The sequence below is a fragment of the Netta rufina genome, assembly GCF_964035555.1.
Source record: "Netta rufina genome assembly, chromosome: 2".
Taxonomy (NCBI): domain Eukaryota; kingdom Metazoa; phylum Chordata; class Aves; order Anseriformes; family Anatidae; genus Netta; species Netta rufina.
The window spans coordinates 27,034,441-27,062,404 of NC_140124.1; the positions used below are offsets into that span (position 1 = coordinate 27,034,441).

Here is a 27,964-nt window from a genome sequence, read left to right on the forward strand (position 1 = left end):
TCCATCTTTCTCATCCGCTATGGCCACAAGAGTAGACAAACAGGATTAGAATTAAGAACAGTCTTCTTAAATAGGAGTTATAGTATGCAGTATTTTTGATGAAATTCATTATATGTTGCTGCTGTTTAATTCTTTATAAAAAGACTAGAATAAATGCAGGACAGATTTCACACTACAGCTAGGCAGTTTATGGGTGTCTTCTAACTTAACAATGGAACAGACAAATCCCTCACTCAGGTCATACTAGCTGCCTTCTTCATATCTGCAGCTCAGTGTCTGCCTGTTCCTGATTCAAACTTACCTGGCTTCCTGGATTGCCTATTCCTGGTGGTCCTGCTGGGCCCTGTGGTCCTACTTGGCCTTGTTCACCCTGTATTGTATAAAAGTATTCCAGAGAGCTAAATTGCAATAAACTATGTTAGCTGATTAGTACATTTAAATTAAACACAGAGCGGTAGTCCCCAGACTGTATGATCTTGAGGTTTGCTGCTTCTGTTTGAGGTAAATGAGAATTTTGAATGCCTTAAAGTCTGCTTATGGCAATTCATCTAACACACCTCTTCCTTTCTGCAAACTCTATTGCATTTATAACATTAGACAATCACATCTAGAGGGATCTGCAGCCTATCTTTCCAGACTGAGATTAATTTTGCAGATTTTCTTGTATTGAAATATACAGTTGCTTGCACAGCACTCAGAAGAAAATTTTGCAAGTGTAAAAGAGCAGCTAGAGGGTATTATTTTTAAAGAGGAGCTAGAGAGTATTGTTGAAAAATCTTTGTCAGGTGGTATTGTACAGCACTTAAGGCTGGAATAGTGGAATTACAGGAGTTCATTTGGGTATTGAAAGTGGCAGAGACCCATAAAGGTGTCCGGGAAGTGGGACAGCAGTCCCTTCAAAGCAATAGTTAATTTAACTTACACCAGACACGCTTACATATTGAGATGGTCCCAAACACTTACTGCCCTGGCTGTCACTGCATTTTTCCTACGTAGAAATGGGAATAAGACAGTTTGTTTCTTCTCAGGTAATCAGTCTTCCTGTAACTAAAGCCTCGAGCAAGATGGTCTGGAAGGTGTTCATTGACCATGCCTCTTACAGATGGGCCACATCAGACCACCTAGGTTTCCCTGAAGATCTTGGAGATCCATTTGACAGAACAGTAAGATGAACAACTTCAAATCAAACTTCCCACATCTGAGAAACACTCCCTGTTGACTAAACTGTAGGTAACTCTGGATGGGAGTGTCATCTTCCCCTCTCACAGAAGAGAAGTGTGGGATAGTGAGGAGAGCAGGAGTCATGGGGACATGCAGGAAGGCAAAAAACAGGGAGTAGGAGTAGGGCTACATCACTAAACCATGAGAAGGAAGATTTGGATCAATGTCTCTGCTCTACATGACATTTGAGCGTTTTTCATCAGTCATCCTCTAGATCCATGCAAGTTACAGGCCAGAATCTCCTCAGGCCAAGGGAATTACAATTGTTCTGGATCATTCTTTGAGGGCCTGGGTGCCAAAAAGCTAACTAATTTCAGAAGCCAACGTGTTCATTGCCTGTCCCAGGTCCATTAGACTAGATAACCCAAAGGGTTTTTCATTTTTTTAAATATTTAATTTAAAATATTTTAAGTACAATATTTCTGAGATAATTTTAGGAGGAAAGTAAATCAATTTCTTCCCCCAAACTCCCAGCTGCATAGAATACCGTCCATAGTGCAGTTAACTTGTATAGATGAATGCTATGAAGTTTATGAAGCTGCATTGAAGGAGTACCTCAGATACAAGCTAAAACATATTCTCGTGTTGTTGTTTGAATAATTCATCATTAATTTACTATAAATATAACTATAAATATGATCAGGAAAATACTCTGGGTCTCACCTTGTCACCTTTGATTGATTGACCTGGCATTCCGGTTGGACCAGCTACACCTTCAGAGCCTTTTTCACCCTAGAAACGAGTAACAGTTTTGTAACTGTATATGGGAATTTATGAAGGAAACGATCCAAGACAAACTGGTCAACACAATGTGGGTAATGAGGAGAAAAGTATTCCTTTGCAAAAAAACAAGAAAAACAGCCGACTAAATTATTAGTTTTACAGAAAAGTTACAATTTTACAAAGTTACAATTTTGGTTACAATTCATAATGTACTTCATCTGTATTCATTGTTTCGTTGAACACAGGACTTCAAAAGGAGAAAATTAAATACCATGAAGTCAGAAAGTACATTTTGAGAATGCGATAACGTGTTCATTTTGTAAGTAGATAGAGTAGTTCAGAACCTTCTGGTGCAAGGACATGGCTAACGTCTTTTCCTTAAAAGGAAGAAAAATCTGCTTTGCTTGGTAGCTCAAGGCTCTGGAGAATCTTGAAGCCACTCAAAGAGGGATACACTTTGATGAGAAAACCAGTTATGATTTTACCATAAATCTTTGCTTGTTTGTACTTATTTTTAAGAAAAGGAATGTTCACACATATTAAATTGCCACGTGCCCTTAATGAGGTAACTGTCCACAGAGACTCATATAACCCAAGTTTTAGCTTCCAAAAAATGGTAAGACAGAACAAAAATACTTCCTGAATGTTTTCTTCCAATAAAAAACATAAATAGCTAAGTAGTCTTTCAGAAGACTACTTATCTCATTAATGATGGTGAAAAAAGGTATCTTGGTAAATACATAAATATGAGAATCATTAACTTCTTACATTTAGAGGAACACTGCAACTCTTTTGTAATTATCTTAATAGAGCTTTTGAACTAGGAGGGGTATTCAGAGAGCACAGTGATTCAGAAGACCAAGATCTACCATACACGTATGATATTTTGTACCACTAAAATGATCAGTGCTCTTAAATAGCTTAGGCACTAAAGCAAATTTGTCCTATGATTAAATAATTTAAAAAAATGTTTCCATAAAGCTACCTTTTGTCCTTGAATGCCCTCTCCTGGTAGACCTTTCTCACCTGGCAGACCATCAGGGCCACGTGGTCCCTGTAAGAAAAGAAAAAAAAAAATCAGATGATATCAGCAATTACATTTCTTACTGACATTTTGTCTAGTTTGCTAATATAGTTCCTTGCAACTCTTATGGCACTGATAAGTAGCAACACTTACACAACAGCTGGCTGAGCCCAGACAATCAAATGAAGTGTAGTAAACCTTAATTGGAGGATTTAGATAAGAAGAAGGTAATGCTGAAATGATCTGAATGTCATAATGTCTAAAGACTCTATCCTTAAAACCCAAATGAAATTGTGGGTTAATTTATAATAAATATATTTACTGCCTTGTAATTTATTCCTTATAATTTCATGTACCTGAAATAATGAAAATCATTAATTTGAACTTTTTTTTTTTTTTTTTAATACAAAATGGCTGGCTAAACATAATTAGAAAATTCCAACTTTTGTTTAAATGAACACTGAAATAATTCTTTTGTTTTGTAGTATTTTTGGTTCTTCCAGAAAATTCAGCTTTTATTATTTAAAGCTACTGAAGAGTTTTTAAGGACTTGATTAAATAAAAATATTCCTACATTTTTTGTGAAAAAATATATTTTATAGTCACAAGGAGACTTTCAAAAATAATATTAGAATGAATTCTAACAATCATCTACATTTGTGGCTTCTTAATTAACAATCTTGTGATTATTAATGAAGTAAGAAAACTACACATTTTATACAGCAGGAAAAAAGAAACATCAGCAAGCACTAACTTAACAATGGAAGAAGGAGTACAATCCTTTGCTTTGTAGCTTCCAAGGAGGCTATTAGAAGAAAACTGTTTCTCAGAGCTACAAAGAGCTTGCTAAAGGTAACTTACTGTAATTCAGAAGAGAAAGGTGTAATTAAAAGCATATAATTTGGATTTTTGCTTCTGATGCAATTCAAATTACAGACTGGAGTTGAGGAACATCTCAGACTTTGGATTTTCACCTTCTTAAAATTTGATTTTAAACATTTTTTAAAGATCTCCTTAATTCAAACAAGTAAGGGTATGCCTATTAGTATACAACTCCATGTCTGTCTGAAAACTGTGTGCTGTAATCTCGCTCACATGGACCATGCAATTTTTTATTTCACCAAAACTTATTTGGACATGACTTAATTCTCCTACTCCAGCAATTCATGCACAATTACTGTTGCTATATTAGGCTGGCACAGCTGCTGCTCTAGACTATGTAGATTGGCTTATGGAATCAGTACCCTATATAGCTGCTGTCATTCAATTAAAGTCTTATTTATTAAAGACTTATTTATTTTCACTTCCAATTCATCTATCAACGACTTACAGGTAATCCTGGCTCACCAATTCCAGGAGGTCCTGGGAGTCCAATTTTACCTTCTCGACCTGGAGCGCCCTTGTGAAAAAGAATATTACTAAGTTCAGTCTTAATTCACCTTCATGCTTTTGAAAAGCTTAACATTTATATATAGATGACTTAATCGTGTCATCAGAAAAATCTGAAATCAAACAATATCTCTTGAGGTAAAACAAACATAAATGATAATTTAGAAACATTTGAAAGCACATTTTAGTTAACATTCAGAACCTTACATTGTATTTCAGTCCTCAAGCCAACTGCAAAGGATATAAGAACATCAGTTCCCATAGTGAAAAACAGTAAAGCAAATCTGTCACTTGATAGTATATCACAGTGACTGAGATGTATTTCTATGCCTTGAAGAATGATTACTCATTAACGCAATCATCTGCTAGTGCTTGACTTTGATCTCAGGTATTTAACCCTCATTTAAATGGCATTATTTCTGGCCTATTGTTTCAGTGGAATCATAATCAAAACTTGGGGTTGAAGGAAAAGCAGTTCTGTCATCTCCATTCTATACAAATGCACAAACCAGTACTACACAAGATTATAAGAGCTTGAGTTTGATAAAACTTCAGATGAGAACTTTCATCCAAAAAATGACTGACCACAGTTAGCACTTTAACAGACATATAACTGAGACTTACCTTGGGTCCTGGCTGTCCAACACCAGGGAGTCCTGGCGGACCATAGGGACCTATAGGACCTTGTTCTCCCTAGAGAAAAAAAAAAAAAAAAACAAACACAGAAAGAGATTATTAAAGAAATAGTCTCTTTTCATAATCAAATTCTCCCAGAGTATCTTTCCATCACAACCATTCAGGGCTATAGAAATATGTATTTAAAGTAAAAAAAAAAAAAAACAACCAAACAACCAACCAAACAAAAAACAAAACAAAACACAACTGTTTTAAAACTAAATGTTTTGGTTAGTAGCATGGCCAATATCCTGGCCATACAATTTTCTGGGATAGATAATAAAGTCATAACGCCATTCAAAATGTGTTTCTTCCTCATCATATCTTTTTGGTCCTGATTTTATTCAATAATTTGGTATGTGCTTCCTTCACTCCTTTTCTTGCCAGAAAGACAGATATCTGGAAATCAATCTGTGTTTATGCTTTATACATAGGACTAAAGATTTTTCCAGTAGCAAAGGCTGCATATCACAACTGTTGCTCTTACTACTGTCTTTGACTGCAGCTCCTCTTGTTAGCTGAATATGTTTCTAACAAAGCCAATGTAGGTTCTAGTGAAAACAAGCATCAGATCCCCCAAATTAACAGGTATTTGGAGACATAAGCAGGAGTGAGGCAGATAAAACCCTTTGAAGATCTGAATTTCATTGCCTGGAGAACCTGTCACAGACTGATACTACAAATACTAGTTCTGACACATTGGAAGATATGTTCTAAAACCACTGACTCAGAAAATTATTAAGATCTAATTTAACCTAAGTAATTTTCTGATTAAAACATTGTATAGCTAATATGGTAATGATTTTCAATCAATTACAAATTTAAGTGCTTGGCAGTTCTCCAAATCAAAACAAATCCAGACAACCATTCACAAATACACATTTAATCCATGCACTTCACACAATACAACCCCTGCGATGAATAGGGTCTGCACCTTGATCTATTTAGAAAGTTCAGTACGACTGCTATGATATCCCCTACGTGCATTTGCTCTAGGACCCTGATATAGAAAAGGTCTTTAAGCATGATCTCAGTGGACCTACTTGTGTGCTTAAACACCTACTGTTTCTTCTATGTAGGAACACTAAACACTAAATACTAACAATTTCTTCAAAGCTTAATGTTTAGACAGAAACTCAGGTATAAAAAGAAGTGAAAATAGATGAAATCTGCAATATTGCTGGGACAAAATTCCAAAATACTTCAATCTCTTCATCTTAACAACAGTATGCCTCAAGACTTTATATTTGTATGTTATATTCACTTACAATGAAGACCTGCAAATTCAAAGATTATTTAAAATTCCTTATAAATATGATAGTTTGGGAAAATAATTGTTCTAAATAATGGAGAAATTAGAGGGAAAATATCTTAAGAACCTGCCTTTTGCAGGAGTAGGTGCACTAGCTTTAAGTCATAAGTGACAAATTGCAGAATAGCTTTGTGAGTTTAGCTATTCTACATGTACTATGTTGCTATGAGGGACACGTTACCCATGGAAATCTCTAGGCAAACTCTAATGCCTGAGATCAGAGTCTTCATCTTTGTAGCCCTCCTTTGGATATTCTCTAATAGTTTTAGAGTGTGGCACCCAAAACTGCACACAGTACTTGCGGTGAGACCACACCAGTGCAGAGTAGAGAGGAAAATCCCTTCTCTCAACCTGCTAACAATGCCATGCCTGATGCTCTATGGGATACAGTTGGCCTGTTTTGTTCATAGCTGTTTTTTTATCTCCTGTGTCTGTTTTGAAACTCACTAAAAATAAAATAAAATAAAAAGATTCCTCAAATGGCCCATCATCTAGACTTCCAGCTCATCCGTGGAATTAATTTAGCATTGAACATGCTGTCCTTTAGATTCAGCTGATCAAAAAGAATTTTTATTAACTGTTTCCCATCAGCAGGAAATTTAGGGAAGGCCAAGAATAATACAACTAAAGCTAGCATTTGCATCCTCTTTAATTCTCTTTTCAAGCTCTCTGTTTTAACACTGCTGTACTTTAGCTGAATTTCAGGGCTTTCTGGGATGATTCTGTTTAGACAAGAAGTAGAGAAAATATGTAAGGAAATGTTTATTTCTTTAGAAAATTATATACACTACAAGCAACATTTTCAGAAGGGTTTTTGTGACTTAGAAACATCCATTTCATTTCCAACCATAGCAATTTTGACCACTGAATTTCATCAATGCTGACAGATCACAATTAGCTAAGCATTGGTGGAAGTTCAGCTCCTGCATTAGCATGTAGAAGTGCATTGGCCGAACAGTACCAGCAAAGTCCAGTACCGCTGGTGTGCACTGCTTCCCAGGCAAAGGCATCCCTATGGGAGCTACACAGGTAAAACTGTTGTATTAAGGTTTCAGAAGAAAGTTCTGCAAACAAATTTCCATGCATAGACACCCTCCAGGACAGAGACACTTCTGCTGTGTTTATCTGCAGCTGTACTTCTTGCAAAGGTCATCAAGATATACAAAACATGGCTTTTGGAAGAATATTAAGCAAACGAAAAAAAAGCCCAAGATAATTTGCCTTTCAGCTCATAGCCTCCCATAATTCACCACCAACTCTTATTCCAGTAGCTCTCTGCTTCACTAGTGGAGCTAACAGGTACAGCCTCTTGTAGTTTCAGGGTCTGTATATCATAAAGTTAGGAATGGACTTCACCTCAAGGCAGAGGTGCCTCTGACAGAAAGAATTAGACACAGACCACTGTAAATGCTGGCACTTTTAGAGTGGCAGAGTGGAAAACTGACACAACATAAATAGTTGATTATTGCTACCTTCCAACTTCCTGAGTCTGATCAAAAGCCTACTGAAATCAATTCCTTTTGATTCAAAAGGCTTTGGTCAACTTGGCTTCTTTGTAGGAATAGGGAAGTCCATAAGGTGACAAAGCAGTTGCTTTGGCTTTTCTCTCTCCTACATGTACTTTATCTATTGCCACTAAGAATCTCTGCCACTACTCTTTTTAGTATGTTGCAAGATTTACTTAAAACATGCTAGTGTGATTACCATTCCTCCTACTAAACTCACACGCTGACAAGATGATCTGGCTTTGACAGCTGCTGGAGGTGGATCCCCACTCTGGCTTCCAGCCTGAGCAGCTATAGGCTCCTCCAGGAAACACACACACAAGAGGTGCCCTCTCCCACTGCTACTGCTAGAAATGATGCACACATATGCACACACAAGCCAGCTGTAGCTGCTGCTGGACTCACTGTTTTCCCTACAGGCAGAGCTGCAGGTTCATGTTTTGACATGGTGCTTCCCTCCTGTGCCCTCTCACTCATTCACACAGGTACGGGGTGGCAGCCATGGCCAGGCAGTGAGCAAAGTGTTAGCCTTTCAAATTCTCAGTCGTCATCTCTATCATGGAAAAGGCAGGCTGGGGTGTGCGTTGTGCCAGGATGAATTAGCATGCCACACAGAAAAAATGCAAAAGATATGTGCAAACTTGAAAAATATTAAATAAATATATCAGATTCAAACAAACAAACAAAGCCAAAACCAAAACAGCAGCACGCTAGCCTACTAGGCATAAGCAGGCTACTTTGGACACAGCAAAAGCCCCTAAACACACTAGCTACATTTGTCAAAACTAAGCCTAAGAAATCGTATAGGAACTTGTTCCGTTCTGAAAAACAATGTTAGGTAAATAACAACCTCCTTATGCAGCTGAAACAATAAACCATCCCCCTTTGTTGTGTTTGGAAAGTGTCTTCCAATTTTTATTTTTATTTTTTGGCCTGTTGTCCAAACAGACATTGTGTTTCGTATCTATTTCTGACAGCTTCTGACAGAACTTTCCAAGGACAATAACTCTGGGGAATGCTTCCTATTACAATTTATTTGTTCCTGCTCAAGTTTACCCACATGCTAGGGCTATGCTAATGCATGCACTGTCTCGATGAAAGTCCCAGAAAAGTTAACATTTTTCCAAAAGCTCTTATTTAACCATGATGAAAACATTATCTAGTTTTCTCTCCAATAACTGATGTCCTTTAACCAGCTTTGATGTAGCTTTTGTTTGTTTTTCAATAGATACCGGTGTAGACACTGTTAAGTAGGCATTATAATAAAAAGAATGTAGAGTAGCATGAAAATTTTGGTTATGTTGAATGTTTTACTCCCTGATAGGGGAGGATGTCTGAAGATTAATGATGGGGAAAAAAATAAAATAAAATAAAATAAAATAAAATAAAATAAAATAAAATAAAATAAAATAAAATAAAATAAAATAAAATAAAATAAAATAAAATAAAATAAAATAAAATAAAATAAAATAAAAGAGCCTTTTTCCAGACAAGATGCAAAATTGGAACTTAAACTATTTTACCTGTTTTAAAGACTATATATCAGTCATATGTTCATACAGCTATTAGCAAGCCTCTGTTTTATCTTCTACAATCACAGTGCTACAAAAAATGTGAAATTTATTAAAACAGTAAAGCACTGCCAATAATAACATTACCTACAGTCAGAAGGAAAATTCTACTTTTCAAAGTAGCTTCTTTGTAATCATTCTCTTTGTTTAACATTCCACTCAAATCCACTCAAAATTTTTACATATTAAAATTGTACAATTTTAAGCTTGGAAAATACATAACAGTCTACCCCCCAGCAAACAGCTTGCTATGTTATGATGAATACCAGTTAGTGCCAGCATAAATGGCTTCTTTACTTTTAGGAAAGCACATACACCCTGCAAGGAACAGGAAGTCTGTATGTCAGAGTCTATAAAGCTATTAATGACTAAGATATAACAAATAAGCTATAGTGAAAAATATGCTTTCAAATATGATGATCTTTTTAAACATTTGAAACAACAATGGAAACAGATACAGATATTGAATATATATTACTGATATTTAATATTTCTAAGGTAGTTGTGCTACACCAAAACTACACTTCTTTATAGGGAAACTGTATTGTTCAGCCTCCTGGGAAACATATAACTTGCCAGATAAGTAAGGAAAGAATTTGTAAGTCATGAGAGAAGCAGGAATCCTTAGCAGTTCATTCTGGGACACATTTTCAGGGAAATATGCAACAAGGGATTTTTCATAGAAGCGTTATCCCAAGATGTTTTCATGGAAATAAGTGCTTTCAATACCCACATTCAAACTTAACTATCTCCTTTAAAGTCTGAATACACATCTGTTCTTACAACTTTAGCTGGTAATTCTTTGAGAGTTTTTGTTAAAGGCACTCACTTTAACAGTGGCTTTTAAAGAATGTCTTGTTCTCAATCTTTCCATGAATATATCAGGGTTTATAGAAATGTGTTATTTATTGCCAGTAGCTGGTCTAAAAGTTTAAGCAAACAAACCCAGTTTTATTTTTGAAATGATAACCATACCAACTCCCTGCTCATTACTTCCTTCTGAGTGGCTACCTTAACTACACAGGTCACGTCCACTTCCTGATTTTATGCCCCAATTTTATAATGTGTAACCAAATCATTCTGTTTTTAAATTGTCCACCGAACTTCTGAAAATTCAGTCCCTCACTAACAGATTTTCAAAATTGCCTTGAATACAAACACTCTTACAGAACCTCACTTGTGCAATTGTATGGAATATGCTTTATATATATATATATATATATATATATATAAAATAAGCAAGTATCTAAATCAATTAATGAAAAGCTCAATAATAGGCATATTCATGTTGCAAATTCATTTATCTAACTCCAAGAATACTAGGAACATGTGGATCTGCACATTTTATGTTTTCAACCCCAATGAGATACTTTAGCTTTGCAAAAATGTAGCAGCAAAAACTCAGGACTGAGAAGTTTGCTTGATCAAAATAAATGGCATTACATTCACTCTTAATGTTCAGAATTCACTCTTAGAATTCACTCTTGGAATAGCAGAATATAACAATGTAATATAGGAGGTGATAAATAAATCCGATGAAAGTAAATGCCATAGCCAGCTACAATGCTATTTTCCTGTATTACCCAATGCAGATAAGAGATATGTAGAAGAGAAGTACTTAAATCACACAAAGCAGACTACTAGAACATTGGAAGTGAGATGAGATTCTCTTTGGATCATGCTTCTGGACATTGGTGCTTAGGGCAGAATATATCACATTTACAGAGCAAGTAAATGTTTTGTTTCCATCTACAGAGAATACTAACTTTACCTCCTGCGTCCCCTTACGAAAGCCTATGCCTTCCTGTAATAACTTCAACGTGATCTTTGAGAAGCTAGCCTAGCAAAAGCAAACACTACTGATTTAATCAACAAACCATCTGTTAACAAGCCATCTAGCCGGCTCCTGGCAATCCAGGCAGCAATATAGGATATTAATGGAGCAGAACCAAGCACAGCATGGCTTTTCTCTTTGCTGACCTTATATTTCTAGTACTTTTAATCCTTCTGTAAATGAGATCCTGTCTTTTCTTTGTTTCTTTGTTTGTCTTTGGGAAACTGTTGTTTGCATCAGCCAGCAAAATCGTAGTGTAGGCCAACTATGCTTTCATAGTGAGACAAGGAACACAGTTAGTTCTTTACTCTTACAAGCTGCAGTGTGACAAGAGTCAAAAATGTGTTTACCACAGGTAAAGGTTATAAATCGAAGTTCTGCAATTTAATTAATTGGGTGTGGCGACTTCAAAAGAACTACAAAAGCTTTTTCTTTTTAATTTTAATTTTTATTTTTTTATTTTTATTTATATGTTCTATAGCTGGATAGAGTATGTAATATGCTTTGATGTAAGTTTTTGTTTCATGTTAGAATGCAGATAATATGTTGTGGTTGATAAAGCTGAAATATGCCTTAAAGTGAATGACCTTCAGCAAAGTTGTAAGAAAATATAAAGCACAGCTATGAATGGTATTCTTTCTCAGTATTTTAAGTTAGTGAGAGAGAAAAGATAACGTAGACTTTGGCATTAACAATATAACTGTTATTTTGTGAATTTAACATCTTTTTAGTGAAACATGGCCAATAAACATCGGAAAGTCAATACAAGAAAAAAAAAAAAAAACTACAACAGGGAACAGGTCCAAAATGACTGATTTATAAGGCAAGAGATACAGAGTGAAATTAGCCAGTTCCCAATTCCTAACTAGTAGTGAAATTTCCTGTTCCTCTCTAATGTTTTTCTTTTCAAATGATTGTGTTTTATACTGAGTTGTAAGTTTCCTCTTATCATGTAAGTTCAACATTCGGTTAAATATAAATATATTTAGTCAGGGCAATTAATAACAATATGGCATAAGGAAAAGATGAGTTAACGTATTATTATTTATATAGAAGCAGAGTTTAAATTTGTCATTTTAAATCTCTCAGCATCTTTATGGAAAAAGTTTATATCGTAATAAAACTATTTATATTTATTTGAGATGCTATAACTTTGCACAAGTGCAAATAGAGAAAGCTTTTTAAATTTTGCTTAATAGCAAAAGCTGTTTTTAGTTAATATCATGCTGAGCTGTGTTTTATGCAGGATATAGGCTGCTCTACAATTCATATATGAATCTAGAAAAGAAGGCAAAAGTAAGGTGACACAGTTTAGTTTTGTAATAAAGAGGTTATTACTGATAAGGGCTGATTGCAAAGTGCATCAGAAAGACTTTCAGAGGTTAAAGATGAGGTTCAGCTCCATATGAACATCCCTAAACTTTGGTGTCTACATGGAAACACGCTACAAATGGAAAGCTGTTCAATGCAAGTTGTGGGACTTTGCAAACCATTCAACTGAGCACTGGCAATACAATAAGGCAGTATCATATTGTGCAAACAGCAAGAATTATACCCTGACAGATTAGGCAGCATTTTAAGAGAGAATAAGAGAATGCAGATGGATGACAAAGGAAGTAAGTAATGAAAAGTTCCTTCCAGTAATTTCTTGGATGATGTTTCTGGACTCTATGCTGCATTGCTTCAGACATATCACATTTAAGCAAATAAATTAAAGTTGCAAAACCAGCAACCCTCTCCTGCTGATGGCTGCCAGAGCCAGCAGCACAGACGACACCACCATCCCCAACTGTCTGCAACCCGGCACTGCAAAGCAGAAGGGGTATGGCACTGCATTACGGTCAGGGATGCACCGAACTGGCCAGATATTTGAGTGAACAGTAGACTTCACAAATGAGACCCAAAACATCTGTAGGCTGAACTTGATCTGGAGTTTATATTTTGAGGAACTGACTCTCTCCTTTCAAACCTCAACATGGCCCACAAACAATGAATATAAATGTTCAGCAGTGGTGTTCTGCATTATGTCATATTGATACTAATGCCATGAAACTGCCTTCAGCTCTGCTAAACCAGACTGAAGGCACTAGCTCAGCTCAATAAGCAGAAAGTATTAGCATGGAAAGGCCACGGGTACAAGGAAGGGCACTAAGAATAGTCTTATTTATTTTATATGAGACAGTTATAAATAACTGCTACTTTTCAGATATATTGTATTATGTGTCATGAAAACTAATTTTAAAAGAGCAATTGACTAATCTTTCTGTAAGGACAAAAGATATTGGAAAGATCACTATGTGTCTGAACCAAAAAAGGCCTTGACCTTTACCAGCTGAATGGGTGTTTATTAAGCTATGAAGAACTACTGATTATCTGTAGTGATCATTGAAAAATTTTTCACTCTTCTCAGATAAGCTCCAAAATGCCAAAGGTTGGCTTTGGCACTAGGTAAGGTCGACAGATAACCTCTATGTTTCTTCTATATTCTTTAGCTTTTAGTGTAATTACATAAGTGCAATTAAACTTGTCTGAGAGTGTTTTTATTATCATAGATGTCTGAGCCTGAAAAACCTTGGCTAGAGATCTTAGTCAGCAAGTTGCTGAGTTGGAAGCTGAGAAACAAGGAAACTTTTCCATACTGAAAATCTGCAGAAAAAATGAAAAGAGGCCATAAATATTGCACCCAGTTAGAAGAATTACAGAGAGCCAGCTTCAGGTATTTTACAGATAGGTAAGTGTATAAAAAGACTGACAGAACAACAAATAACATATAACAAATATGGTTTAGTGTATAACAAAAGTATCTAGAGTACTATCTTGGACTCATCAGTGTGAAATGACAGATAAAAAAATTACTGTCATTTGCCATGCTGAAATTAAAGAGAGGCATGACTTTTCCACCACATTCATGAATAGCTTCTTTCAGACCCTTTATCCTCTTTCTTTCCTCACTTCTGAAATATTCTGTAGCAATTTTCCTAATCAAGCATTTTGTGAAAAGATGAAGACACAAGAAGTATGAAAAAGCACTTGTCAGGAAGAGGAAAATCATGGTGGATGCCAGTATTTCAACCTTTTTACCATAAATATTTCCCACAACTAAGTTTATTTCTGTGAATCTTCAAATTAACTTGTTGCCTAAGAAACAAAACATGAATGTATAAATGTTGCATCCTTGGCAAATTGTTCTATGTGAATTCAGTTGCCTGGTAAAACTTAGATATGGCATTCTATTATTCATGCAGTAGTAAAATGTCCTTGTCATTAGACCCCATATTTTCAAACTGATACATAAAAGATCTTTCTGTACCGAACAATGACATTAACAGCTGTCCTATGGGCAAGATAACTATTCACATAAAGCAATTTGCCAAAGGTTTGAAAATCAGAAGACTGCCTAAATTAATCAGATACTTTATCTAATTGGTTTTGCTTGACAAGCTGTAGTCATTATCTCCAAATGATCTATTTTCAATATAACTAAGGTATTAATCATCACCAAATCTTACACCCCTACCAATTTTAAAGTTGTCCTGAACTTTTACAGTATATAAGCAGTATAATAAATGACTTTAAAAACTCCATCTCAATATTTTATAACCACCATCTAAAATCACTTAACAATGTTTAAGCACAAAGCATCAGAGATATTCTAGAAAAAACTTCCCACATGATGGCAGAAGCAAAGACATATTCAGATGGTTTAAATTCCAAATTCAGTTGCTGTGGCTCTAGGTCCCAAGTAGCACCCGACTGTGGCCCTACAAAATGCTCTCCCAAGCTCTGATGGCTGGGCTCGAGGACCCAGGTGGAGCACAGGCTGTATGTCCCAATGAGACAAGGCCTAAATACCATGATGACACTACTGTGCACAGTGCAGGTGATCTATGTAATTTTTGTACAAGGGACACCACTAAAAAAAACTACTGAGGAGAAAAGATAGCACAGTATAAAGATCCCATGCAGATTTTCTGCATCTTCTCTCCTTATATAACATCTACACACACGTGACTACATCTTACCTTGCTGCCTTGAATGCCCTTCAGACCTGGCTCACCTGGAGGTCCACTGACACCCTACACAAAAGTCAAAGTAGAGAATGAATTTCCTTTGAAGATGTATGTGATGTTTCTCTTGAATTTGGCCTGAGCAGGATACAGTACAATGTAGCACAATGCTAAGGTCTGCTTCATATTCTGTAAAGTGTCCGGCATGTTGGAACTGTATTGTTAATATTCATTAACCAATGCTGACAGAAAAGGTATCTTACTACTCCATACAAATTGCATCATTTTTCTTACTCTTTTCCCAGGTTTTTAATTAATCATGTCAGATTTTAGTCTCTCCTACAAAATTCTATCTCTCTGGCTGCCTTGTATTTCAGGAAGACCATGTTCAGGTTTCCAAGAAACATATATGATGAGAGGAATTTAACATGTTAGGGTATGTATGGGCATGATTTTACACTAAGGGCAGGAGGAGAATTCTGCAGCTGGAAAGCCCGAATGCACAATTCACCTCTGAGAAGCTTCAAGCAGCAGCAGCCAAGAACTTTTCTTTGAAAATTATTTTTGAATGCCAAAATTTGCCAGACTCTGACATCTTGGTGCCTCAGGCACCAAACATACTGCTCTCCACAGAATTGTCAGGTTTTATGTAGAATAGACTTACAGAAAATAATGTTTTTTCTTTCTATTTGATATCTTTTAGTTCCCTTACCTGAGGTCCCCGAGGTCCCCTTGGGCCAAAAGGACCTTCCAATCCCTAAGAAAAAATAAGATTCAATTATCCTATTAAAAAGAAGTTGCAATTACCTGCTACAAAGTATTGAAAACTGCAGTGCACATGTAGTGACCCATCTCTCTCTCTCTGTTCAAGCATTTTCTAAGGAGTCTGTTTTTTCTCCACAATACTGCTGTTCTCCTTCTGTATTCCGTATTGTTGGATACACTCCATTTTCAATAATTGGCTAAAATACTTCCAGAACAAACATTGTGGATGGCTACTTAACATCTTAGCTATTTGGTTAACTGGTTGTTCTTTGCCACAGGTCTTAAAATTCTATTTCTACTGGTATATTAGATACAGAATTCTTATTAAAAAAAATAAAAAATTATACTGCTTATAACAAAGTAACTTCAGCTAATGTTGTCTCAGTCACCTAAACTGTAGCAGGGTAGAATCACACTAATAGTTTGCAAAAATCATTTTAAAATTCCATATTTAATTATTCCATCAGCTGTTATTTCTCCATTTAAAGAGCTGTTACCAGCTACTGCTACTGTGGATAGCTCACAAATCTTTTTGCTGCGCTATTTTTCTTCAGTCACCACAATGCTTTTTCTATGGGATTTCACTTCCAGTTGACCCAATACTCAGATATATTTTTCTAAAGAAAGAATAGTTTTCAGCAGATGCGGTACCCGTCTTTTCGTTCTTTTAATTAGTAATATCTCTGAGTACAGAGGCATCGGCAGACTGTTGCATTTTTCATAGAACACAGTGTATTCTGAACCTCTAATAGCCCTAGCAAATTTGTCAGTGACATCTATGAAACCAAACTCCCTCTACTATCTTCATGTACAGATTCAGAAGTTCTAACAATTCTGTACTCCCAGGCATTAGCTCCCAGGCTGAGTGCCAACTGCCAGAGAGCAGACAACCCCACTTAGTTCTCGCTCATTTTACAAAAACTACACAAGCAACAGATGGCACAAACAACAACATTTTGATGTCATGATACCTACTTTTGGTAGAATACAAACATATGATTGGAGGCAGTTTTGATTTCAAAGCTGAACACAAACTTTCCAAATTTCAAGCTTTATCAGCTTTTAAAGAAACTGAGACTGATGGCATCAAAGCCTCTGCTACAGTCAGTTTGATTTGTGGGACTGGAAAGCTAGTGGTAGGGAGAATGGAACATTTTCAAATCAGACAGTGCTGCCAATTATGCTTCAATACCCATCTCTGCAGTTAAAGGTTCAGTTCAGGATACTGAAGCTATGCTTCACACATTTGGGCACGTCCATTCTGTTTCTGGTGATTATGCCTGATATAGATTACTTTCATAAAAAGAAAAAAGGGAAGAAAAAGAAAAAAAAAGAATCATTATGTTCTATCTTCTGCTTTTTGTAATGTGAAGCTGGGAATTCTGGAAGTGACTATAATTCTCATTTGTTCACTAAATTCTTGAAGTCCATAATCCATTTTAATATCTGATCGTCTACAGATGTCAAACTTTTTTTTTCTTTTTTTTTTTTTTTTCTTTTCTGTCCTCAACTGAAATGAAACAAGCAAATTTCCAGCAGCCCTGGCATATGGTTTCTACATCCAGATTTTTGGCTGATTAGATTATGTTCTTTGCCAGTTTCTGAACAGCTTCCTTTTATCCCCTTTCCGGGGAACTATAGGCCTGTCAGTTTGACCTCAGTGCCAGGGAAGCTCATGGAGCAGATTATCTTGAGAGTCATCACACAGCACTTGCAGGGCAAGCAGGCAATCAGGCCCAGTCAGCATGGGTTTATGAAAGGCAGGTCCTGCTTGACGAACCTGATCTCCTTCTATGACAAAGTGACGCGCTTGGTGGATGAGGGAAAGGCTGTGGATGTGGTCTACCTTGACTTCAGCAAGGGTTTTGACACCGTTTCCCACAGCTTTCTCCTCAAGAAACTGGCTGCTCTTGGCTTGGACTGGCGTACGCTTCGCTGGGTTAGAAACTGGCTGGATAGCCGGGCCCAAAGAGTCGTGGTGAATGGAGTCAAATCCAGTTGGAGGCCAGTCACTAGTGGCGTTCCCCAGGGCTCGGTGCTGAGGCCGGTCCTCTTTAATATCTTCATCGATGATCTGGATGAGGGCATCAAGTGCACCCTCAATAAGTTCGCAGATGACACCAAGTTAGGTGCATGTGTCAATCTGCTCGAGGGTAGGAAGGCTCTGCAGGAGGATCTGGATAGGCTGCACCGATGGGCTGAGGTCAACTGCATGAAGTTCAACAAGGCCAAGTGCCGGGTCCTGCACCTGGGGTGCAATAACCTCAAGCAGAGCTACAGGCTGGGAGAGGAATAGTTGGAGAGCTGCCAGGTGGAGAAGGACCTGGGAGTATTGGTTGATAGTCGGCTGAATATGAGCCAGCAGTGTGCTCAGGTGGCCAAGAAGGCCAACGGCATCCTGGCTTGCATAAGAAGCAGTGTGGCCAGCAGGGCTAGGGAAGTGATCGTCCCCCTGTACTCAGCTCTGGTGAGGCCGCACCTCAAGTACTGTGTTCAGTTTTAGGCCCCTGGCTACAAGAAGGACATCGAGGTGCTCGAGCGAGTCCAGAGAAGGGCAACGAAGCTGGTGAGGGCTCTGGAGAACAAGTCCTATTAGGAGCGGCTGAGGGAGCTGGGCTTGTTCAGCCTGGAGAAAGGGAGGCTCAGGGGCGACCTTATCGCTCTCTACAGGTACCTCAAAGGAGGCTTCAGCGAGGTGGGGGTTGGTCTGTTCTCCCACGTGCCTGGTGACAGGATGAGGGGGAATGGGCTTAAGTTGAGCCAGGGGAGTTTTAGGTTAGATGTTAGGAAGAACTTCTTTACTGAAAGGGTTGTTAGGCATTGGAACAGGCTGCCCAGGGAAGTGGTGGAGTCACCATCCCTGGAAGTCTTTAAAAGACGTTTAGATGTAGAGCTTAGGGATATGGTTTAGTGGAGGACTGGTTAGTGTTAGGTCAGAGGTTGGACTCGATGATCTTGAGGTCTCTTCCAACCTAGAAATTCTGTGATTCTGTGATCTTAGTAGGCATTTCACATAACCCCATGCTATTTCTCACATATTGCCTGGATAAAAGAATTTAAGAATTTAAGAATTTATGATATTTTTTATTCTTCTAAGAAATGCAACTCTTTCACATTCTTAATAGATATTTCAGCCTTTTCTGACTCACTTGCTGACATTTTGTATCCCAGTACCTCACAACATTTTTGTATCCCAGTACCTCACAACAGTTTTTCAATTTTTATTAGTATAATTTATTATTTTCTTTGCAACAAATACTGCTGCTTTAGATATTTCCTAAAGCCTATCTGAAATGCATCATCAAATAGCAGGTGCCAGGAACAGCAAGCGTTTCAAGGTGGTCTTTGATAATGACAATCATAATGTGGATGCTAAAACTGAAGAAATGGTTTGACAGAACAATCAATTCTTAGCAGGTTGGTAGTACTTTATAATGCTAAACAGAATTCAGTAATTTTGCAGTACTTGCACAAGCCTCTTTCCATGAACTCAACATACACGATTATCCCTATCAGGACTTCACCATCCTTCCATCTTTTCACTGTAAAATCCCAGTTAAATCTACGTTCACCTGTATGAATTCTGCACTTCAGGTTAAAAGAAGAGAAACAGATAAAACTCTAAATACATATCAGCACAGAAGGGCTAGCAGCCTTCTCCTTAAAGTTGTTCAGGTTGTTAAAGAACCCATTTCCTCTGTAATATAATTTTATACACTTGCATTAAAATTTACATTTTAAGGAAAAAAAAAATCTGTTTAACTCAGTGACACCCTCACAGTCCTTTGTAAGTAGAGTTTGGCAACAGTTACGGAACTACATTTCTTCTGCAAAATGGAAAAAAAAAAAAAAAAAAAAAAAAAAAGAATATAGTGAACTGGAGGTTCAGTTTCTGTGAACAGTATTTTTAGTGTGAATATACCTCTACAACCAGGGAATTATATGATGTTCAATTTTTACAGTAATCTTTATGAGCTATGTTTATGAGTATGTCACATGATTTTCTAACATCTCCATCAGTGTGCAACAGTTCAAATAAAAATTGTACTTACTCTTTCGCCTTTTATTCCTGGGGATCCACATTCCCCTCTTTCACCCTTTAAAAGAAATCAATAGGTTAGCAGCTAAACAAGTTGTCTTGATTACCCTAAAGGCATTTAAGTCTGTGCAAGCAGTTCAAAGCCAAAAGAGGTTTAGTAGATTTTGAGGACCTGAGAGTTGCATCCTTAGATGCAACTCTGGAAGATACAGTGTGCTGTACTTTTCCTTCCTGAAAATACCTACAAATTTTCCAACCTACATAGAAAAAGGGTAATATATTAAAATCTAGTAAAGTTTTCTGTATTTTCCACCTTGCTGTGCTGCCTTCAGAGAGCCTGTCTGTATATTTTAATTTCATTACTGTGATGTTCAAGATTTTCCTGTGTAACAATTACAGGATTGTATGAATGGAATGAAGAAATAGAATTACTTGTCAAAACGGGATATCTCAATTTCTCTACTGGCTATGATGGTCAAGATTGCTGTGATAATTTTGGCTTTGGCATTAGGCAACTCACTGAACTATATAATTTTTTTAGCTCCTTGGAGAGCCTATCTTGAGATTTGGTTTGGCCAAGCATTAGCTCTTTTGAGAGATAGTTAGCTTCCTTGTGGTAATTTTTTTAAAAGCTCCCAAGTGACACATCTTTTTGTGTTTGTGATAAGCAATTTCACATTCTTTCTACTTAATTTGTTCTTTGATCCTCATCTTTCTTACTCTTCTGAGCAGCTTTATTTCTGGTCTTTGACATTTTTCATTTTATATTTAGATTGTATTTTAATCTTTTACTTTGTATGTATTTATTTTATGTATTTATGTAAATTCCAACAAGCCAGTATGCAAATTTAGGTAAAGTACGTAAATGATGACTTTACTTCCAGGAATTGCACTGGGAGCTCTCATGACAAAAAGGCGAGACCGGCTCTTCTTTCCACTCTTTCTCATACACTGTCAACAAGTGACAATCCATTCTTACACTACTTCCATTCTATAAAAATCTTACCTTTTCACCCTTATAGCCAGGAGCTCCCTGTTTGAAAAAAATCAAAAAAGGGGGGAGAAAATCATAAAAGAGATTGCAAAAGCATTACACACTGTTAATTTACATAGGAAAACAAACAAACAAACAAACAACAAAAAAACAACAAACAAACAGTAAAGAATTATGTTTAAGTTTAACTATTCATGAAAATAAAATATCTCTCTGGAATACCTCATTTAACTTGTAATTACCTGAAAATTCAGAAATGTGTACTTTTTCCTCTTAACATTGGACATAAATGTGCCAGATTAGCAGTCTCTTATCAGATATATACTACCATTTAAAAAGGATTTTTAAACTGAACTGATCTTGCTTATGGAGTAGTGTTTCTCTGAGAATCAACAAGAATTCAAGCTTAGAAATATTAGATAACAGAAGCCAGAACTACCTATATGCTGTTAGTGATGACATCTTCTACTCTATCTTCACAAAAATTATAATACAAGTCAATTCAAAATCACATAGCAAGAGAAGTTCCTTTTGTCAGTAGCATCCTAACTCTACATTTAAGCATATGGTTAGACTAAAGCAATTTTTAATGTGTTTCCCTCAGTATAGATGCTTCTCTAGACTAGAACTTAGTTTAGGTGTTCTAAATAATTCAGTAAAGTGGATGTGTGAAAAATTGAAAGAAAAAAAAATTGTTTTCAGTTCAGTGGAGTTAAGCTGTGGTATCCTGTGATGTCACTGTGATAACTGTGGTATCACATACCTCTTCACCTTTTTCTCCATGATCTCCTTTTTGAGCATCACCCTATTGGAAACAAAGGAATACAATTGAAATATATAGTGCTTTTCTATTTATTACTGTTACACTAAAACCTAGAACACTGTTTAAGGATCAGAAATTGCTTTTCCTACTTAGGAACATCCCACAGTCAAGAACACACAGTTCCCAAACATTAACACAGTCAACTACTGTCAGTAGATGACAGAAATCTCAGTCACCAAAGCAAGCTGCTCCATAAAAGAGATTTGTGTACTGTCAGAAAGCCCTGTGGAGCTTAATGAACCTTCAGACAGATGCAGAGATCTCTGCTAACAGAGAAATACTTGAGATAGGCAGTGTTACTTGGTAGTAGTTTAGTTTCAATTTTTTCTTTCTGCCTCCTGAAGCAGCTAACTACAAATCTCTCATAGCAAAAGTCAGTCTTTTAAATCACATTGTACCATACCTCTTCTTTGCTATTTTCACCTCCATGGTTTGGACAAAATGATTAGATAGAAATTTGCTTTATTGCTTTTTGTTGGATAGTGTGTTTGTTTACTTAAACTCTCTTTACCTTGTTTCCTTTTGGTCCAGGCTCACCTTTTTCCCCCCTGTTTCCAGCACTGCCCTGAAACAAAGCAGGAAAATGTTATTACGATTGCACGAAAAGAATTCCTAGTTCCTCTAAGACTACAGCTTTGGAGCAGGCCACAATTATTCTGGAATAAGCTTAGATATAAATCCACACTGATTCAGGTATAGCACATGTGAGATTATTTTCACATAACTAAAAAAAACATAAGGTAACTGTGATTTGTTAATTAATTTATTTATTCATCCATGTTCAATGATAAGTACATTTTTTACCTTCAACTTTAGCAAAACAGAGCCTTTCAAAGTCTAACCAGCAAGGTGTCACAGAAAACATAACACAGTTTCTCCTCCCCATTTTTTAGAGAGGTACCCATCACTGTCTGCTCCCCTCTACTTCAAAAAAACACAACACTGCATAGAACATCTTAGTGTCGATATTCAGCAGCTCTAAAATTAAAAAATAAGTAGATACCCTTAGATCTGTTTGGAGGATCATGAAGGTGTGGAATGGAAAGCTTGGTGTATACATATACATATATATACTAATTTACATGTGAATATATATATATGTGTGTGTGTGTATAAAAATTATATATTATATTAGGTTACATATAATCACTTTGCATAAAATACCTAAAAATTCCTGGATCTTAAATTATTGACTGGAAGAAGGGGTTTTAGTTCCAGGACATTATCTGGAGTCAAGAGACTGGATGATAAGCCCTGCTTTCATAACCTGCTATGGGTGTTTGGTCACTTGCTTTGGGTCAAGGGAGAAAGGCAAAACCATTTATATGTACCTTGGCTGTCTGTGGGGGAGCTATTAAAGATAGGAAAGGGATCAGAGAGGTCACAGACTCAGAACTCTCACTTCTGTGTTCTTTACCAGAGTCAAGAAACAGTTATGTGCTAAAGTGTTACAAGAGAAAAGAGAGTGTCAGAGACAGAGTTTTAGACTTTTCTTCACATATGCCACTACACTCAATCTTTTGAACTTTTATCCCTACACAGATAGAAACTGCTGGTAGGGTTTTAAGTTTCAAGAATAAATTCTTGATTTGGGATTCAAAATCATGCATACAATGTTTACCCAGTAATATAAACGTATTTCCAAGGCAGTATGTGATTATAGATTTATTTATTTATTTATTTATTTATTTAAGCTATTAAAACATCAGTGGCCTTTCTGGAGATGTCAGTGATATGCTATGATACTTTACTTCTGCTTACTCTATATGCACAGCTAATGTCTTGCTTTTATAGACATAGTAACCCATTATAGTATCTTGAACCACTGATCTCAATGATTAAAACATAGATTTCCAAGTTTTTTCAAGTGAATGCATACTTACAGAATCACCTTTGTCTCCTTTTATTCCCTTTTCACACACACAGTTCTTCTGCATACACTAAAAGGTTGATAGAAACATTAAGAAGAACATTTTCAAATGTATTATCTCAAATTTCATAAGCAAAAAATCTGCTTTTGCCTGGTAGAGAACACGGTAGAGAACATAAAAATAAACAATATGCTAATAACTATCTCCTTTATAATCAACATTACACTTCTGTATAGCTCCACCAAAATTGTCTGTTTCAATCCCAAACTTTATTTATTACACAAGCAAATAAATCACTTGCTATTGTAACTACAAACATTTAAGGTTGCGTATACATAGTATATAGTGGTGTGAAATCTTATATAATTTTTGGACAATTTTGACTTTGTTATTTTTTTATAATGTGACAACTAATGAACTTTCATATGTTATACCAGTCTTACTCCACTTTGTTAGGAAGGGTTCTTTATGCCTTTAGACCTTACTACTGATATTACCCACCAACGAACAGAAGTTGTAGATTTATCAGGAACAGGGGGGGAAGAAATGGATAAAAATGTAAATAAAAATCATGGTAGAAACTCTACTCAGGAAAGGAAGGGTGGTTATTCTTGCGGTACTGATGCATCACAGGAGAAGCAGAGATCAAGAGAAAAAGATAGGCTGTGGTATTGATAAGAGTAATCAAGAGTAATACAAATAAAACTCAAAAAAACTACCTGCTTCTGAAGTAAGGCTTCCTGGAAAGAAAAAAATAATAATATTATTTCCATATAGACTTCAGTGTAGTAATTTAACCACTTTTCCTCTCTAGTTTACAGAATTTGCAAGGTGAATGGTAAAGAAGGTGAACACCTTCAAGCATCATCCCTTTCTTACATTGTTAATTACCAGTCTATGGAACCAGTCACACAAGAATGGATTCTGTGGTATGAGGAGGGGGTTGCTCCATCTGACCCACAATGATCAGAAAGCTAAATAGACAGCTAAATAGCCAATATTAAGAACCAAAGCTAAGAAGGGGAATATGAAAAGACTAACCAGCTATGGAAGCTCTTACAAGGATAATATGTAGGGGAAGGAATCAATGTTTTTATCAGTGTTATACATGACATCAGTAACCTTTTAAAGTTTTAACATGTGCTCAGAGACATGCTCCATGTGCTGGGAAACACCCTACCCTTCAATTGTTATGACAGCAGCTGTGCTATTATTGTCCGAGCACACAACTCCTTGGAGAGCGTCTGGAAGAAGGAAGCTCCCTCAGTCCTGATTAATGTGACAGAGCCATACACCACAGAAACATTCCTCCCCACAGCACCATTTCCAGAGATCTCTGGAAAGAGTTTTCATTTTCTAAATGTATAACTTCACAGGTACACACGTCACAGGTATACACGTGTAACAATATGAAATAGCCTTTTTCTACCTATATCTGTGAGATCTCTAGCCATGTGCACAACCTAGCCATCTGTTTTCAAACATACCACCTAGCAAGTTTCTGTTTCCAATTTTAAATTTTCCATATCAGTTTTACCACCCTCGAGAGAATAACAAAAAAAGACATAAATTCTGTATTGACTATTCCCTTAATTGAATTCCCTATTGAATTTTCTAAAAAATATTTTCCTCCAAATTATCTTAATTTATTATGTGCAAAGTCTTCTCTTACTCAAAAGTACTTTCTAGCATTTTAAAAAGCAAGAGCTTCCTAGGCCACCCTAACACTTTGCACGTTAGTGCTTAAAAGCCAGAAGGATCATGTCCAGCTGCTATCTATAGTACTACAAGACTTTTGTTTCTCCTAAACTAAGAAGTTAATTAAGCAATATTCCTTACATTTTCTTATGTGTGCCTTATGTTGCAACAGAAGGGCAGAGAGCTAAGTGCCTTTATATAAATAGGGTGGTAGATTTAGAGTATTTTGGAAATCTGATCCCACTGAAGACAATAATAAAAAATTCCTGTTGCTTCAGCAGACATTCTTGAACTGCAGTGGTGAAGGCACCTGTTTTTGACATATCCCAGTGACTTCAGTAGACATACTTCAATACAATCTGTAAAGAGAAGTCTTCTCATTTGTCTTCAGGATCAGGATCATACTGCGTTTGTTTGTTACCTCTTATATCTGCCATGAAATTTGAAAGTTGATCAATCTGAGTCCAGAATTAATAGTTTTATCACTACTCTAAGTAGTGGAGTTACAAGCCTTGACTACAGTTAAACCAAATTATCAATCTTAAGTTGCTTCTCAAGCCAATAGTTACTGACCTTCTTTGCTACCAATCATGGAGCCCATCTCATGCAGACATCCCACACAGTGTTTAAAATCTTCCTGAAATCCCAAGCCTGAGGTCAGCTCCAGACCCCGTTTGACCTGCAAGTCTCTGCACTGAGTTCAGGACTTATCTATCAAAGTTAAATGAAATCTGCAATGGATACGTATGGGAGAAGATTACAATCAGCATTACTTACCAGCTCTGATGCTACATCATCTATCAGGTTATTATCATCCAGGCATAAGACTTGTTTAAAAGATGAATCACCAGATATCATACGCAATTTTTCTTCTTGAACGTTTTTCTTAGAAAGGCCAATGGTGAAAAAATGTATTCCAAGGCTCCTAGCTGCTGCAGCTATACTCTGGACATTAGGGCTGTTGGGATGATCCACACCATCAGTCATCAAAAAAGCCACTTTTGCACTTTTTTTACGACCTTCAGTTTCAAGCAGCTGAGTGGCATTGGAAATTGCATAATAGGAGTAGGTTCCATGGCCAATGAAGCCCAGAGCCTTGATTTTCTCTTTAAAATTCTGCACATTTTTCCATGCTGTAAAGGGTTGATCAATGCTGACTGTGCTGCTGAACTGCATACTTGCTAGTCTGATATTGTACTTCTGAGATATAACTGGTTTCATCTGGAAAATGTTGTCAGTTAAGTTTTGAATAAAATTCTTCTGTAAATTAAACAACTGGTTTTTGGCACTTTCTGAACTGTCCAAGATAAAGACTATATCAATTAGACACATATCACCTGTAATGAAACAAGAAAGGTTTATGAGTGATGGGCACACCTGCATGACAGATTTCAGATAATTCTCTGCAACAAACCCAGTCCTAAAGCCATTTCCCAAATAATTCCCGTCTTTCCAGTAAAAAATCCAAGAAGAAACTTCATTGTAAATGCCAAGAAAGTCTACTGAAGTCAAGTAATTTAATTTAATCTAATTTAATTCATTCTAGTATTATTAAAGATGTCTATAGACAAAGACATTCATAGCAGTATTATTAAAGGTCTATAGACAAAGACTTTCAGATCAGGGTCTTAATGGGATTGTTTCAGCATTTTAATTGATTTTGTATAATTTTTCCACACGGAATTTCTAATAGGCTACTTATCACTTATCTTAAAAGAGGTATGAGTGTCAATGAAAATCATAGGTCCAAGTGGAGTGCCTGAACAAATAAATGCAGGATACACCACAGATTTGAAGCCTGATAATCAAAATAAATCATATTTTATAAATGCATGCATAAGTTTTCAATTACTAGTTAATTACCCTGAAATATGAGGAGGCATGCAATATGGTCAATCAGATAATTTAAGAAAATTGTTTTACCTTCATTGTTTTGCACAAGAGAATTAGATTTTTTTCCTTTCTTTCTGTTTTGCCCATATACTATTTGGTATGTTGTCATAGCCAGAAGTAAAAAGAAAAAGAAAGAATGTTTGTTCCACATAGTGACTTTCATCCCAAATTAGATGACTTTTCCTTCCTGTTATAAGAAAAATAAACAAATATCTGTGAATAATTCATTAATAGATAAAAATAAGTAAATACACATACTTTACAGACAGAATACAGATTTGTGGGAAGCACAATTCTAGAGGCAACATCTAAAAAACTATTATAAAAAGTCACGGGGAATGTGATTTAAGACAAGCAGCCACTGCAATCCCAACTGTAGCTCACATGTATATTATAGCCTGTTTTACTGGAGAATAAATACAGGTGCAACACAGTGATCCCTTTTCTTTCTTAAAATTGTCAGTGCTACCTTTACACCTCAGAAAGAAACATCTCAGAAAGAAAGGTAAAAGAAATTTGTATTAACTTATACTGCTTTTAACATATTCTGCTATTAAACTAATTATATGAAAATAGCAGAAATATTATAGAAAACGTTGAATTTAGTTTGTTTCTAAAAA

General features: G+C 36.3%; 1 protein-coding gene across 1 annotated transcript in view; it reads right to left on the bottom strand.

Moving 5' to 3' along the window:
• Positions 1–27,495, bottom strand: part of COL28A1 (collagen type XXVIII alpha 1 chain) — a gene marked incomplete at its 5' end in the record, with an annotated part of 63,106 nt that extends 35,611 nt beyond the window's left edge. Inside the window, 15 exons of the mRNA XM_084283134.1 lie at positions 302–370; positions 1,885–1,953; positions 2,930–2,998; positions 4,299–4,367; positions 4,982–5,050; positions 15,277–15,330; positions 15,974–16,018; positions 20,079–20,123; positions 21,072–21,098; positions 21,823–21,864; positions 22,394–22,447; positions 23,766–23,822; positions 24,473–24,493; positions 26,229–26,788; positions 27,375–27,495. Coding sequence (XP_084139260.1) covers positions 302–370; positions 1,885–1,953; positions 2,930–2,998; positions 4,299–4,367; positions 4,982–5,050; positions 15,277–15,330; positions 15,974–16,018; positions 20,079–20,123; positions 21,072–21,098; positions 21,823–21,864; positions 22,394–22,447; positions 23,766–23,822; positions 24,473–24,493; positions 26,229–26,788; positions 27,375–27,495 — 1,371 coding nt within the window. The remainder of the gene's footprint in view (positions 1–301; positions 371–1,884; positions 1,954–2,929; positions 2,999–4,298; positions 4,368–4,981; positions 5,051–15,276; positions 15,331–15,973; positions 16,019–20,078; positions 20,124–21,071; positions 21,099–21,822; positions 21,865–22,393; positions 22,448–23,765; positions 23,823–24,472; positions 24,494–26,228; positions 26,789–27,374) is intronic.
• Between the last annotated feature and the right edge of the window lie 469 nt (positions 27,496–27,964).